Source organism: Salarias fasciatus, chromosome 6 (assembly GCF_902148845.1).
Source record: "Salarias fasciatus chromosome 6, fSalaFa1.1, whole genome shotgun sequence".
Taxonomy (NCBI): domain Eukaryota; kingdom Metazoa; phylum Chordata; class Actinopteri; order Blenniiformes; family Blenniidae; genus Salarias; species Salarias fasciatus.
In genome coordinates this window covers 11,134,583-11,151,350 of record NC_043750.1, presented here as the reverse complement: position 1 = coordinate 11,151,350, position 16,768 = coordinate 11,134,583, and the positions used below count along the sequence as shown (strand labels likewise).

General features: G+C 42.1%; 2 protein-coding genes across 2 annotated transcripts; both read left to right on the top strand.

The window, feature by feature from the left end:
* The first annotated feature begins 2,479 nt into the window (after positions 1-2,479).
* Positions 2,480-3,679, top strand: LOC115390784 (zinc finger BED domain-containing protein 4-like). Its single transcript, XM_030094783.1, has 2 exons — positions 2,480-3,254; positions 3,411-3,679. The coding sequence occupies exons 1-2, from the start codon at positions 2,598-2,600 to the stop codon at positions 3,675-3,677; spliced, it is 924 nt and encodes a 307-aa protein (XP_029950643.1). The 5' UTR covers positions 2,480-2,597; the 3' UTR covers positions 3,678-3,679.
* Positions 3,680-5,660: 1,981 nt separating this feature from the next.
* LOC115389518 (C-type lectin lectoxin-Lio2-like) lies at positions 5,661-5,993 on the top strand. Its single transcript, XM_030092916.1, has one exon. It carries the CDS (start codon positions 5,661-5,663, stop codon positions 5,991-5,993), a length of 333 nt encoding a protein of 110 aa, XP_029948776.1.
* Positions 5,994-16,768: the final 10,775 nt, after the last annotated feature.

Here is a 16,768-nt window from a genome sequence, read left to right as displayed (position 1 = left end):
TGACTGAAAAAGTACAAGACATGACTGTTTAACCAAATTTTGAGAGTGAAAACAAAAGGCTGAGAAATATTTTGGGTTTCCTGGGTTTTCCTCTGCAAGCAGCTCAAGGTGACGGAGTGTGGAGGGAAGACGGATTTCTATCTTTGTTCTAAATTAAATATCCCCACTGAGAACATTATTCCAAGTGAACTTTTGATGTGCAGTCTGTGGCATGACTTGCTCAACAACACTGAGTGTGAGATAAAATACAGTCTGATAGATTACTGAAAAGCACCAGCAGTGATTTCACCACAGTTTATAAAATGGTGTGTTGCTGGAGTTCGTCATGTTTGATTTAGTTGGAAGCTGTTTTTTCAAGATAATGATGATGTGGAATCATGTGTTGTTGGAGGAAGCTCGATAGCATGGGGGGGTGTCTGCCTCTTACTCTAATAAATTGTCTTTCTTCGCGGTGCAGCCTTGAAGTTGGTCCAATATGTACTGTATGTGTTGTGATTCAGCAAAATGGTGACACGACAACTTTGCATTTTCATTTCAGAAGAGTTATGTCAATAAATGAACGCTGAGTCCCCCCACCCAGTGTCCTGCTTCAGCCAAGTGAGAGAGGTCAGGGGTTTTAAGTCAATACAGAGATCAGCAGAGGGTCACATACAGGGTCCACCCAGCATGTTCCAAATCCATCTCAGGGGCGACACAAGCACAGGGGGGGAACATGCACATTTATTGTCCCAACAGACATGAGATTCAAAGTTTTAGCTTTCAAATGTTGTTTTGACTACTAACTGTTCAAGCCCCTGCTGCATTGTAGGACTTTAAAATCTGCTTTTCTGGTGGTAAAAATTGTGACAATTGCACTATTTCACAGCATATGAACATCCCACACAACCTTCTCACACTTGATAATATTAAAAGATGATAAACTTTACAGAAAATAATGCAGAAACAAGCAGGGCAACAAAGGAAAAATAGTTTTTCCAAGTTCAGCTGTCTGCCAGTCAATGGCTACAGTCAGTAAAAAGTCAAGTCCGACTGTCAGTTCTACCAGCTCATTTGTGAAGAGCTGCTTGTCAAGCATCTTCTCAAAGCATCTTTGTTCTCTCAAGCAACAAACACCTTGTATTTTTTAAAAGCACAAACCTTGTGTCTAAAGCAACATTTCATAACGATCAAGTCAAAGTGATACTGGTGATTACTCATGTTGGCAACTTTCCAAGGTTGTTTGAAGATGCTTCTCAAGTGATTGTGAAAAACACCAGTTCTTACTAGGGATGTCCGATAATATCGGCCCACCGATATTATTGGCCCGATATTGGCATAAAAATGTAATATCTGTGAATATTCGTTATCGGTTTTTTTGCCTATAATGAAAACCGATAAAATAACATGTTGATTTTGCCGAATAAATACAGGTCTATGGGCTCCCGAGACATTTACCGGCGCGCAAATGATGACCTCATCAGTGGTGGCCGGTGGCGAGGGGCAGCGAGAGCGTTTGTTTTGCTACATAGACCAAGAATGGCGGGCGGAAACAAGCGCCCCCGCCAATGCGGAAGTGAAATAACTTCGCCCGCCACTGGCGGTGTCGGCGACCAAAACAAGCGCTCCCGCTGCCCCTTGCTACTGTTCAAACCGCGTCGTGAAGCTTGCTAGCTCTGTGCCTGACCATGTCTGCGGTTTGGAATTATTTCCAAGTGTCTCCTTCGGATATTAAACTGGCGATTTGCAACGACTGCAAAGCGATGGTTATGCGAGGCGGAACGAAGACTTCTTCCTTCAATACTTCGAATTTAATCTCCCACCTCAGGATGAATCATTCAGAGAGATACGCGGCATTTGTACAGCAAAGTAATGAAACGAAGCAACAGAGACAGGCTGCACTGAAAAAAAACACTCAGTTGACGCTTAAAGAGTCAACCGAGAAAAAACAAAAATATAACAAGGACCACCCCAGGGCGAAAGCCATCTCTCAGAAAATCATGGAGTGTATCGCACTGGATAACCAGCCCTTTTCTATCGTGCAAGACGCCGGATTCACCAAACTTGTGGAGTTCCTCGAGCCACGCTTTGCCATGCCCAATCGCAAGTATTTCTCAGATGTTTGCTTACCTGAGCTGTACAGTGTTGTTTACAGCCATGTCGAGAAGCTAATTGCTGATGCTGTATCCATTAGCTTCACAACAGATATCTGGTCTTCAAGCGTTAGCCAGGTTAGCATGTTGAGCTTGACTGCTCAATGGCTAGACAAGGATTTTGTGCTTAAAAAGTCTGTGCTTCATTCTCAAGAGTGCCGTGGGTCTCATACGGCAGAAGCAATCGCATCTGCTTTTGAAGGGATGTTTGAAACATGGAAAATCTGCAAGGAGAAAGTGCATGTAGTAGTCAGAGACAACGCACGCAACATGGCCAAAGCTACATCAGAGTTTGGTGTCCCAAGTCTGCCCTGCATGGCGCACACCTTGCAGCTCGCAGTGAATGGAGGTGCCCTGTCTCAACGCAGCATTGCAGATGCCCTGGCTGTGGGGAGGCGAGTTGTAGGCCACTTCAAGCACTCACCGCTTGCTTGCAGTCGTTTTGAAGACATACAAAAAGAACTCAATATGCCTGTGAAAAAGCTCCAACAAGACGTCCCCACCAGGTGGAATTCGACCTATTATATGATGCAGAGCCTGGTGGAGCAGAAGAGGGTTTTAAGTGCGTATGCTGCTGATTATGAACTCCCAACAACACTGACAGCAACTCAGTGGGGAATTTTGGAGAAGATGACCACCGTACTGGAACCCTTTGAACAGCTAACCAAGGACATCAGCTCTGCGGAGGCCACTGCTGCAGATGTCATCCCTGGTGTGGTATCCCTGACACGGCTGCTCGCCAAGATGGATGAATCAGACAAAGGTGTGCAAACAGCCAAACATGCTCTATTGGAAGCTGTCAGTAAACGCTTTAATGGTGTGCAAAGTGAACCTCTTTATGCAATTGCAACCATGGTTGATGCTCGTTACAAAGACCGTTATTTTGACCTGGACAACAAGGAAGGAGCACGGAATATGCTGCTGAAGATTGTGGATGAAATGGCCAGCGTGGGCAATGATCAACAAGAAAAGGCTGCTGGTGCCAGTGCAGATGACCCAGGCCAGGAAGACCAGGAGCCCCCACCTAAGAGGGCCCGAACTGGGAGCCTGCAGGACATGTACCAAGAAATTCTCGCAGAGAATGATGTCACCAAACAAGCAACTACAGGCGAAACAGCATCACAGGTGAGTAAATAATAAACTTAATTGTAAATTTATTTCATTTGCAGAGTGCTTTACATGAAAATGTACATAAAGTGAATAAAATAAACATTCGGCTGTCAGTGCTTTGAAGAAAAGTAAGTAATATTATTTCTGTTTTTGTTTTGACTTTTTCTTTAGGTGTATGCATACCTGGGAGAACCCACCATCCTCAAGACAGCGTGCCCTTTGAAGTACTGGAGGTCCACCCACGCCCGCTTCCCTGCGCTTGCCCGAGTTGCACGCAAGTACCTCACTGCACCCTGTACCAGCGTAGACAGCGAACGGCTGTTCAGCGCCATCTCCAATGTCATCGATGAGAAGAGAAATCGCATACATTGCGACAATGCTGAGATGCTTATTTTCATTCAGAAAAATCTACCTCTCCTGGACAAGGGAAAAAATTAGACCAGTCATAGAGGCGAGTCAGCATCAGTCTTTGAGCCTCATTTATTGCACTTCAAAAGGAGCGTCATGTTTACTTGTCTGGCCTGAAGCTGTTTTTATTTTTTGTGCCTTTCTTGTTTATATTTGCACCTTTTTGTTACTCATACGAAAGAGCAGGGTTGACTGAGCCCAGTTTATGATGATTGTGTTGGCAAAGTTATGGCCTGTTATGAAGGCCAGTCGGACTTTTAGCCTTGTTCACTTGAAGAAGGACTTTGTTTACTACTCTGGAAGGTCTGGACTGAAACTTTGTGCCTTCCTTGTTCTTATGCTCATGTGGAGCAGTGCTGATTGTGCCCAGCTTATAATTTCAATGATTGCATTAGCCCAAGTAATGGGCTTGTATTTATTTTGCACTTTAAAACGTTTCCTTGTTTTGCACTTTACCAAATGCCAAAGTATTGTTTGTAGCTCAAAGAAATGTGCAGTTTTCAAATTTGTACAGTTTAGTTGCCACATTGATTGTGAATTAATTCAATTAAGGTGATTGAGTTTTAGTGAAAGAAATAGTCCATGAAGCAGCCTACAAATGCAGGCTAAATTAACACTGCAAGAAGAAGAGTAGCCTGTCTGTTATTTTAGTTTATTTAGTTGTTATTTTAGTTACATGCTGCACGTAGTTCTACAGGTACAATGTTTTACAATGTGTGAAGAAGTCAAATTTGCCCTATTTGTAAGGAGCATTGTCAAGAATATCTCAGACAGTGTGATCCAAACTGTTGTTTGAGACAATTTAAAAATAAATAAATATGGCACTTTTTCCACAACTCAAGTTGAAGTAGTTTTCTTAATTTTCACAGACAATGTTTACTTTTGGAAAGCCTTGTTGCATTTGAGAATGCATCCAGTGGGGCATCACAATAAAATTAGGCATGTGTTAATTCCACAACAGGAAATATGTGATATGTGAATTAGTTTAGAGGAAAAATAGCCCACATATATCGATATCGGTAGATATCGGAATCGGAAATTGAGAGTTGGACAATATCGGCATATCTGATATCGGCAAAAAAGTCAATATCGGACATCCCTAGTTCTTACTAATAAGTGGTAATGGCATAGTGTGATAGCTTTCGTCCATGAATGCATACTTCATCATAAATGCAAACAAATACATTCTGAGGCTGCTTTTGTAAGTAGTAACTCAATGAATTCACTCATTCACTTTACATGTTTTTTTTGCTGGGTTTCCACAGTAAATAAGGGTTTATTCTTGATGATTTTCCTGATCAAATAAAGGCAAATAAAAATGTGAAAATAAACAGTTTATTGACCCAATTGTGTAGAGAATGCACTGTAGTATCAGGTTACACCACAATGTTATTCAGTTCTGTCTTTGCTTTGCGTATTATTTGGTTTTACATTCGTGATTTCAGCCAAGACATTCATTTGTGTGTTCACCAGTCAAAACACATGCAAACTCCAACCTTGAGGAGCGCTGAGTACACTATATACTCCATTGTAGAAGCATAAACAGCAGAGGAGTGTTTCAGCTTGAGTTTCAGAAGACTAACCATGGAAATACAGAAACTCTTCTTCTTTTTTGCTTCTGTTTTTTGTGTGAAAGTTGAGGGAGAAGTAGGAACACACCATTTTGTCTCTCAAGCACTGCGCTGGACAGATGCTCAGACTCACTGTAGAAAGTATTACACCGATCTTTCTTCTGTGAACGACCAGAAACATACTGAGAAGATCCTGAAAGCTGCAGCGGGACAAAAAAGCCTGAATTGGAGCACAGCATGGATCGGCCTTTATCGAGATCCTACAAATGCCACTCGCTGGAAATGGTCAGGAGGAGGATACGTTACACACACAAACTGGGCCAAGGGTCAACCAAACAATATTGGCAATAAACAGAACAGAGGAACTACTTACTCTAATGGACGATGGAATGATGCCGAAGAAAATGTGGCCCTGCCTTTTTTCTGCATCAAGATTTCTGTGATGAACTATGAGAAGAAGACTTGGGAGGAGGCTCTGGAGCACTGCAGAGAGGAGCACAGTGATCTGATCAGCATCGCCTCTGAAACCGACCGTCTTCTCGCACAAACTGAGATGCAGCGCAACGACTTGACTGAACCTGTGTGGATCGGCCTGCGTTTCCTCGCTGACCAGTGGCTGTGGGTGGACGGAAAGACAATGATGTACAAAGCCTGGCCCCAAGGAGGAGACGAGGACCACCAGTGTCCAACGTGGAGACGCTGTGGAGCTCTAACAGTGGAGGGACTGTGGGGAAACTATAACTGTGAGGAGAAACGCTATTTTCTCTGCAAATGAGACATTCTGGAGAACGGGTTCAAAATGTATGGCTTCATTTGAACAACAAAATGCTTTTGCAACACCAAAAAGGTTTAGTGAATAGAAAATATAGTACACACAAAATAAATTGCAAACACGTGTGAAGAATAATTTTTAGTTTCTGTGGTGATGCTGGAGGAGGTTCTGTCGCTTATTTTGTGATGAATAGTTGTATCTGAGTGATTCAGCTTTTTGTAGCACACTTTGCTTTTGGATAACGTACCAGGTCAGCATGTTGATATTGTGACTTTTGTAACGTTTTCTGCAAAAGATTTATTATAATTATTTGTTGTTGACACATATTTGTTATTCAGCACAATGAAATATATTAAAACCTGAAAAAAATCGATCAGCGATAGCATAGCAGCAATTTCATTTCAGCAGCAATGAAAACAGTAAATCCGTGATCCAGCAAAAAAAAAAAAAATCAGTCTTCAAATTTAAGAAGTACACATTATTTAAATTTTTTTTCAGAATTCTTACTCATTGTTTAGCCATTTCCTGCACAGATGTTGTGTAGAGCAGCTACACAAGATGTGCTTTAACAAAAAAATTAATCAAAACATCTCTCAAAATGAGGAAACACATTGTTTTCATTTTACCAAACGTCGAGTCAATAAATACAACGGGAGCGCAACATTATTTACAAGTGTTTTTTTTTCACTGTAAGTTGGCATACAAATCCTGTATGAGTGAAGTGAAAAGTTCTTCATGTTGTTGTTAAAGGAAATTTCTTTCATGCAAAATGTTTAAAGAGTCATAAAGATAAACCTTCACATCCAAACACTCTCAATCTTATCACCATTATTGTGGCCCCCATAACGCCGCCATATTGGATTTCGCACTAGGAGCCTCTACACTAATATGGCGGCTTGCAGACCATTGCCACCCTTTTGTGTCAAAGCACTGCAACATCGGTGGGAAGCAGGATTACATGATCCCCGCCATGTTGTTCCGCCATTTTTCTTCAAAGTACCACCACAGCATCCCTACTGGTGAGAAGTCATATATATGCCGCTGCCAGTACGACATTCAATATGGAGACTTCCGTGAGATCATTGTCCTTTTGTAGCAACACCACAGCGCCACCATCGGTGCAGTATGCAACACATAGAAACAAAAATAGAAATAGCGTAATGACGCAAGTGTCCATGGGTTGTTTTTCTCTAAACCAATTCTTCTTCAACGCATTGACATCTTGACTGCATACACTACTGGCAATGAAGTTGTTTAAGTATGAGGGGCCGACAGGGACATTTTTCAGCATGACCATTCACACACACAAACCCCTTTCCCACTGCAGCTAGCGGGTCGACCCGTGTCTGCGACCCGCTAACTATTGCCTTTTTAGACGCCTTTCCCACTGCCTGCAGACCCGCATCTCACCTCCTGCTGGCGAGCCGCATCGCTGCGTTTTCCCGCACTGATGGTGTCCCACATTGATGACATCATCAGCGCGACAGAGCAAAACGAAAGTAAACAATGCAGCGGAAAACAGTCCCTGTTACCTGTCGACGAATCTCCTCTTCCCCACTGATCAGGAGAAGCTCTCTGGTCTCGCTATCTTGCCAATGCTGGGTCATGTTGACGAAGGGAATCTCACGCTGTGCCCAGAAACAACAACTAGCGCGCTAACTTAGCTGCGCTGCGTCGACGTCATCGTGTAAGTTCCCGGATGTGTCCCTCCCACTAAAAGCCGCTACAAACTCACCCGGGAATTTACCAGGTCGATTGCAGGGTCAACGACCCGGGTCGAAATCCCGGGTCAAACCTTTTCCCACTGCCATGACTTAGCGGGTTTAAACAGATTTTTTGGCCAGTGGGAAAGGGGTAACATATGAAACTGAACATATCCAGACATTAAAATGAAAGCCTCACACACTTACTACTGAAACACACACACACACACACACACACACACACACTACCAAACTGTTTTACTCTTACGTACACTAATGAATGTACACGATTGTGAATATGAATATGAATATGTATGAATGTAATGTTCACGAATCTATAGAGTGTTGGATGACCATTCATGAACTTTGTCTGCTCTGCATGTGGTGGTGTCCAGACATCATCCTTCAAATGGGAATGTCTGTCACCTACTGAAATCACAGCACAGGCGTTTTTGCAATTTGCTTGAAGAACGCGAGGCCAGCCAGATTTGTTACCCTCAAGAACCTTCACTGGTCGACCTGGCCGTCCCAGATAAACCATAGCCAGTCAACACATTTCTCACTGTCTATTCACTGGAAGGCATGGCAGAGAACTGCTCTGTAAATTTCACGACAGAGTGCTTGTAAAAAACAAAAACCACTCTGACTAAACCAAAGAGGACTGGATGAAGATATATTGTGAGTACTGTCACTGTACGCTCCGAACGGCGTTCCTTCCAGTGATTATCCACCATTAGCAAATGTGTGTACATAACGTATGTTATTGATTTGACACTCATTGTCAAGGGAATGTTTCAAATAATAGCTAAAAAAAAAAACTTCAATTGTGTGCATATAGCATTTTTTTTTATCTTTCTTAACAATGGTCTATGGTGCCTGTCGTGGCAGCAACCCCTGCACCTGGTGGTGGACACCAAAAGTAAGAGATGGCGTCAAGCTGAAGAAGGAGTTCTACTGAGCCTGGTTGGCTTGTGGGACTCCAGAAGCAGCTGACAGGTACCAGCAGGCCAAGCAAACTGCAGCCCGAGTGGTTGTGGAGGCAAGAACTCGGGTCTCTCCCACATTTTCCAGATCAACCTGATCCCAACCCAATTGACTTTTTTTTTTCATTAGATCCTGTGTCAAAGGGTGCACTTTCAACCTTGTATCAAATGATCACTAACTCGCAGCACTTATCAGCAGACAGGGCGAGAGCTGCATGGGAACAGGACTTAGGGCATCCCATAGCTGATGACTGTTGGAATTCGATCCTACAGTCAATTAATAAATCCTCACTATGTGCAAGACAATGCCTAATACATTTTAAAGTGGTCCATAGAGCTCATATGTCAAAGTCCAAACTAGCCAGCATATACTCAGATATCACCCCTACTTGTGATAAATGTAAGTCACGGGACTCCACTCTATACCACATGTACTGGCTCTGCCCTCGACTACAAGTTTTTTGGAACAAAGATTCTGATACTCTTTCAGTAATTCTGAAGCGCAAGATAGAATCAAATCCTATGTTTGCTTTGTTCGGAGCCTTTGGGAATCAGGACCCTCGGATGACCTCTGCCGAGCACCATATGACCTCCTTCTCCTTGCTTTTGGCCAAACGGGCCATATTGCAGGTTTTCACTAACACTGTTCACAGTGGAGGTGGGGAGCTGCTGACCTCAACTGGGGATATTATGGGACGGTGGAAGGAGTACTTCGAGGACCTCCTCAATCCCGTCGCCACGTTTTCCGTGGAGGAAGCAGAGGCTGAGGTCTCAGAGGTGGAGTCATCCATCACGTCCTCTGGTCCCTGATGCTCCTCCTCTCCAGTCTGGCAGCTCCATGGAAAAGTAATAGTTTAATCCAGTCGATCCAAAGGGTCAAAGTTAGAGTCCCTGTGGCACCGATTCCCACTGACAAACGCTCCCCAGCCGCACTCCTCCGGCAGGTGAGTCCCTGCAGGACGTCATGTGACATCACTCCTTCTGGCACGTGTACCGCTTCTCCTTATCGTATATATACATATAGTACCCCAGCACCACACTGTAAAAAAAAAATAATTGAGACAACTTAAAATTTTAACGCAACCTTTTGCAGTAAAACTTTTGAATTGTGTCAACGATTTGCTATGTCATTGTCCTAAGCGACATTTCACTATTGTACCAATTACATTTATGCTGTTCTGTTAATGGACACTACTATTAATTCTTCGTTTTGCCAATTACAACATGCTGATTTGCTCAATAAGTCATTCAAATAGCTAGCAAAAGCTTATTGACTGCACGATCATTATTTAATTACCTGCATGTCAATAAATACACAATCCTGAATGGTGGTTCCATACTTTTATTTTATTTACCTGTGCAATACTGTAACACATTGATGATAACACTGTCAAGAATGAAAACTCTGCCCAGAATACCACATGAGGTATGTGAAAACAGGAAAAATGGAAGATCTGGCACATCCTCTAGGACAACAGGCCTTCAAAAATCACAGGATCTTCTGCATCATAGCTGATGATTCCCTTGGTAGAAACATTTTTACTGTGCAGCACTGTCAAGAATGACACATCTGCCCAGAGGTACACCACACATGTATCCATGACATGAAAACACTTAAAAGGAGACAGATGTGCCAATGTAAACATGCTCAAATGACTAAAATCAGCAGTGGAACATATAAACATTTCTTTTTTTAATAATAGAAACAATGAACAGGTGTCGAAATGTCTCAGAAGTGTCCTTAGGAGTCTTTGGATATGAAATGTTGAGAGCGTAGTGGAGTCCAAAACGGTATGGAAGTGCAGTTGGAAATCTGGTACATCCTCCAGGACATCAGGCTCCTCCAAAATCACAGCAATGTCCTGCACCATTGCTGATGAAGTCGGTGCAGCACCGTCCCCTGGAACAAAGAGTTATCCCACAGCCACTCCTTGGTCGCACCGTCTTCGCCATCAGAGTCCTGTAAAAATACAGTGTATTAAATTTAGGCCAAATTGAATTATTTTATTTATCACAGGTCTGAATATCACTGCAGTAGCTTTAAAAGAAGTAAAAACTCACTACAAGTTTTAAAATTCGAAGAAATAGTTCAAGGAATAAATAAATAACATCAAACTACATTTAAAAAAATCTTTCTTATCAAACTGTGAACAAGTTGCAACAAAACTAAATCTAAATCTGTCACAAATCTTAAGACACACAAACCTGCAATTGAATATGCATACTAAGCCTGAGCCAAATGAAAAATGTTTTGGCATAAATGTGTAGGCTACAAGTCCACACCACTGAGAACAAAATATCTAGTCTAAAAAAAATTCACCTGAAAATTAATGTAAACAGTGGTGATTTTAATTGGATAATAAGGAGATGTCATTACAAACTGGATCTGTTTAAGTTAACATCTAAGTCAAAGTTATCACTACTTTCAATTCAATCAAAAATCTATACAACATCACGCTCAAAGTAATAGAAGCCTACGTAAATGAATTTAGAAATCTGAACAGGAATATCTCACTAAATAAATCTAAAACAGTGTAATATTTTAACTGAGAAGATGAGGATGTCTGACTCTGCCTACAAGCACAGGAGAGGCTCTTTGCAGCTGCAGTAAAGAAACTCTGGATAATTTATATATTTATTGCAAACTATGATGAACTGCTGAGCTATTTAAAATGCAAACATCATTTAAGTTTAACAATTAAAACCTTGTTAATTAGCTTAAATTCTGTGTTTACATAAAACATGACGGCAGACTTCGAACAAAGGACTTTAAATGTTGCTTTGCATATTCAGTGAGCTTGTTGAACAAGTGGATTGATAAAGAACTTATTAAATGTTCAGTGTTTTACGTACTTGCCTGACTGACCCTCAGCTCTGTCGTCTGTCTGCACAGCGCCAGGAGCTCCACCAGGACAGACAGGCCGGACTGAACCACTGCAGGGGCTGTGGGGAGGGGAATGGAATGTTTCAATTGTTAATATTGTTAATATTATCAAACAGTATGTAAGGTATTATACCTTATGATACCATCACCAAACCTAAAACTACTACTGGAAAACTTTAATTTTGTGTGTAAAACAGGATTTTGTAGTGGGATAACTTTCTCAAAGGGAGGGAACAATATCCCTGCAGCCGCTAGCTGACGGCTAAAGGAAGGCTATTGCTAAGGGCTACCCTAACAGACAAAAAAAAAAAAAAAAAAGGGGGGGTGCAAGATAAAAACGTTCAAACTCAATTAAACGCAATTAGAAAATAAGTCCTGAGGGAACACAATGGTAACTTTCTAAGAGGCAGGCGAGGTGCAGGGATTAGCACTGTTAGCTTAACTGAAGAAGTAGAACTTACTCAAGTGCATTTGGTAAAGCAGAACAAAATACGATGCCAACACGTCCATTTTCACACAAAATACTTACTTTCACAACTGGACTGAAGCTGGTCATCTTCAGAAAAGTCTTCTCATCCTTTTGTGCTGATGGCTGACCTTGATAGACCACAAGGGAGCATTTGCCCTTGCAAAAAATATGGAAAACCCCGGACTTCAGGGATTGCATTATGGGAATTTTTTTCCTATTGTTGTGCCAACGACAATTTGAAAATTGTGCTAATTTGGAATTACACATTTGGTTATAATTGAGGTGCCAATGTTGGTCTGACATGTATTTTCTAGTTACATAACAGCTATTTTACTTTTCATGTTCACACAATTAAGAATACAAGCTCTGGTGAATAGATTGTCGTTGTCTTTTTTACAGTGCAAATACAAATGCCCAAATATTGCTTTTCCCATATTTTTTACTGTCACAAAACATGACCCCAGATTAAATAACCACAGTCACCCAAGTCTGGCATATTAAGATGACAGCACAGGAAAACATTTATTCACGCTTGCCGGGTGAAACATGCAGGAGCCTACCCGGTCGTTACAACTGGTTCTGTTCATTAATTTTACGGACAGAATTTCTAAGTGCAGCCAGGGATCGCAGGGGTCCGGTTTGAGGATCACGAGATTTCATCTTTTCTTTTTGCTGATGATGTTGTCCTGTTGGCTCCATCAAACTTGGACCTGCAGCATGCACTGGGACAGTTCATAGCTGAGTGTGAAGCAACAGGGATGAGGATCAGCGCCTCCAAATCCAAAGCCATGGTCCATACCAGAAGAAGGTGGTGTAATGGCAATTGTCCCATCCAGGTCGGTGGAGAGACTCTGGCCCAAGTGGAGGAGTTCAAGTTTCTCGGGGTCTTGTTCACGAGTGGGGGACGGATGGAGCGTGAGATTGACAGGCAGACCGATGCAGCAGCTGCAGTAATGCGGTTGTAATGGTCCATTGTGGTGAAGAAGGAGCTGAGCCGAAAGGCAAAGCTCTCGATTTACCGGTCAATATACATTCCCACCCTCAACTCTGGTCATGAGTTTTGAATTATAAGCCAAAGGACAAGATCCCAGATACAAGCGACTGAAATTAGCTTCCTCCGTAGGGTGGCTGGGCGCTCCCTTAGGGATAGGATGAGGAGCTCAGTCACCAGGGAGGAGCTCGGAGTAGAGCCGCTACTCCTCCACATCGAGAAGAGCCAGCTGAGGTGGCTTGGGGGCTTGGGCACCTCTTTAGGATGCCTCCTGGATGCCTCCCCAGGGAGGTGTTCCGGGCATGTCCCACCGGGAGGAGACCCCGGGGAAGACCAGGGACATGCTGGAGAGACTTATGGGCAAATCCCAATTCTCTGCTTAATCCTCAATCTTACTCCTCATTCCTCAAAATGCGCGCTCCCGTGAAGTTAACATAAAAAAGCCATATGAGAGTGGAAACACATCGAGCATGTCCGCACATTTGAAGCGACACCGCAGCATTTAAGCAGCCTCTCCCTGCGCAATCCGACCGGGCTAAAGCTGTTATGCTATCGGTGTGGTCAGGTCAGGTTCTTTCATTCTCCTTGTTTCAAGGAAGATGTCTTATGTTTACCTTTGACTTTTATTTTATTAATGGTCTTTTGAACCAGCCTTTTTATGTTGCTGTTGCACTTTAAATTGATTTTTGGTTCATTATTATATTTTAAATGAAGGAGATATTCGTATAAATTGCACTTTAAGTTGTTTTTCAATAATAATTATCTTAAAAAGACACTATTATGCCTTGTGCACTACTTTTAAATATTTAAATTTAATAATTTAAGCTTCTAATAAACAGACAAAACATAGATGTTTTTTTTTTTTTTTTTTTGCTTTTTGCTGATCCGAGGAGCGATCCGATCCGTGAGTTTAGTGACCCGTTGCACCACTATTATTTATACTGCTCCACTCTGGAGTCAAACGTAAAAAAAAAAAAGGATGCACACACACATGAATAAGCTGACTGACTATCAAATGCAGAAGGCAAATTATAAGAAAATTATAAACTATGTTTCCCGCTTATCCCCTAAATTCTCTGAAAGACTCCTCATAGTCCCCACAGTCTCCATGTGGGCGCAAGAGGGGTGGGGTTCGCACTGAAGTAAATGTCTAAATGAATGATTGACCTGAGGGAATGAGCTCTCCGCTTATAGTGGAATAGTGGAGATTAATGTAAATACAGGAATGAAGGGAAACCGCACAAAGTCACATTTGATTACGCCAGGTTTGGAAGAGCAAGGAGCTGATTCTCTGATGAAGAATCTTCTTGTGTGTGGTGAGCTCCATAGTGAATCCACACACTAGAAGATCAGAAGAGGAAAATCTTGTGTGATCTGTGTTCTGTTGTCTTCTAGTGTGTGGTCTCTGAATCGGGGAAGATTAAAAAATTCCTGTAGTGTGTACCAGGCTTAGTATGAGGCATTGGACAGGATTAAAAACACAGACATCCTCCATAAATATGACAAAAGATCATTTAAATTAAAAAAATGTGCTTCATGGGTGATTTTTTTGTGTGTCTTTAATGACACTGACAAGCTGGAAAACTGCTGCTCTAAGGTTTTCTCAGACAAATTGTCACCAGACCGTCCGCTCCCCAGAGGGTGCACATCTACCACACAAAATTATCACTGCGTCCAGCTGAATCTGTCGACACAACGAAACATATTGGGAGATGGATAGAAAAAATGAACAGACCGATAGATCGATAGATAGATAGATGGATACACCGATAGATCAGTTCAGATAATCTGTAGAAAATAAAGAAGTTCGACACATTGTTTTTGTTTTCACCAAATGTGAAGCCAATAAATACGACAGGAGCGCAATAGTACTTCAATGTGTGGTTTCAGACTTTTTAAGTCAACACACACTAAAATATTGGTTAAGGGAAAAGTTGGTGCGTATTTAGAGAGAAAAGCCATTAAATATGACTGAATGGACTTACTGGGTTTGTGTTTCAAAAAGATAGTCACCAGCAGCATTGTTTTCAACAGAGTGCTCAATTCAGCTTTCAATTCAGCTTTATTTATGAAGTGCCAATTACAACATGGTCTTTTCTAGACACTTTTACAGAGAAAACCCAACAGATCCACATGAGCAAGCATAAGCGACTGTGGAAAGGAAAAACTCCCTTTTAACAGGAAGAAACCTTTGCAGAACCAGGCTCAGAGGTGGCGGCTTTCTGCTATTCCGGTTGGGGTGAGGGGACAGAAAGAGAAGGAGGTAGGACAGGCAGTTTCTTGTATCTACATACAATTCATGTATAAACACAGGATACATAGACTACAAGAGGAACAATCATCAATGACATGTAGCAATACAATGAAATTACAGTAGTACAATGAAATTACATTGAAACGAGAGAAGGAGCAGAACTGGGAGCCGGTTCCACATGGTAGGAGCCCAGGGTTAAGTCAATGCTTACACCCACTGGGTCCGAGTTACCTCGATTAATCAGTGGAGCAGCTGTTTTGTTTGATGCCCAATTCGAGTTGCACCCATTGAATCCAGGCTGTCTCAATGGATCAGCCACGACTGATGTTCTGTCTGCGATCCCTCAATCACAGCTCTAGTCCACCTAAGAGACAGCCACTTCGTCCAGGGTTTTGGTGTTCTGACTTTTTGGTTTCCCACAGTGCTCATGTTCAAATACTGCTTTTTACCATTTTTCATGAATTTTCTCATTATTAATATAAAAGAAGCAGTCAGGGAAACTAACATGGATGAAGAGATGTTTGCTGCAGCAAAGGAGCTGAAAACAAAGTGCTGCTGTGATAGCATATGTTAAAGCTATAGTGCGTAACTTTCAAATGTCTATGAATGTCCGTTTTAGCCAAGCCCCCCCCCTCCAGGGCCAAACTTTTTTCCTGCAGGAAACACTTCGTTTTTCAACAAGAAGCAGCTAACCAACGGACAACAAATGATTTCCGCTGACGACCACTGGGTCTTTTCATCCACTAACCTGTCAGTTACAAATTAGCAGGCACCTTGTCTCCCGTTTGTAATAAGCTATTTAAGTTTCTGTGGCAAAAAAAAAGAAAACAATAATGACCTCTTCGGAAGAGTCCATCTTTTTTTCACCAGCTGTCCTTATTCACACAGAATAAAAAACGTTTCCAACGGTGATTCTCGCTGTGGAAACGCAAATCACTGTGGCAGCGGTTGGGGGGAGAGGGGAGGGGGGCACCAGGGACACCTGGGCGTACATCATGTGGAAGCGCTGGCTTTATTGTTGGAAGAACGCAGAATTCTGCTAGAGGGCGACCGAAGTTATGCACTACAGCTTTAATTGTTCCCTTATTATGGTTAATTTAGAAAAAAACATAAAGAGCAGCACAACTGACTAAATACTTGACCTGTACAAGGTTAATAAAGGCACTGGGAGGATTATCGTGTTTACATGATTCACCATTCACCTCCATAAATTTGCACTGTCAGTGACACTGAAAATCTTCTCATTTGTCTGTCAAATCTATTGGTCATGAAACTCTCTGCACCTGCAGTGACTCCTGGTTCATCACAATGTGGTTCATGTTAGTTGAACTAACTTTCCAGAATGTCTGCACTCGTACTGACTGAAAAAGTACAAGATCTCCCTGTTTAACCAAGTTTTGAGAGACTAAAAACAAAAGGTTGAGAAATATTTGGGTTTCAGGGTTTTTCCTCTGCAAGCATCTCAAGGTGACGGAGTGTGGAGGGAAGATGGTT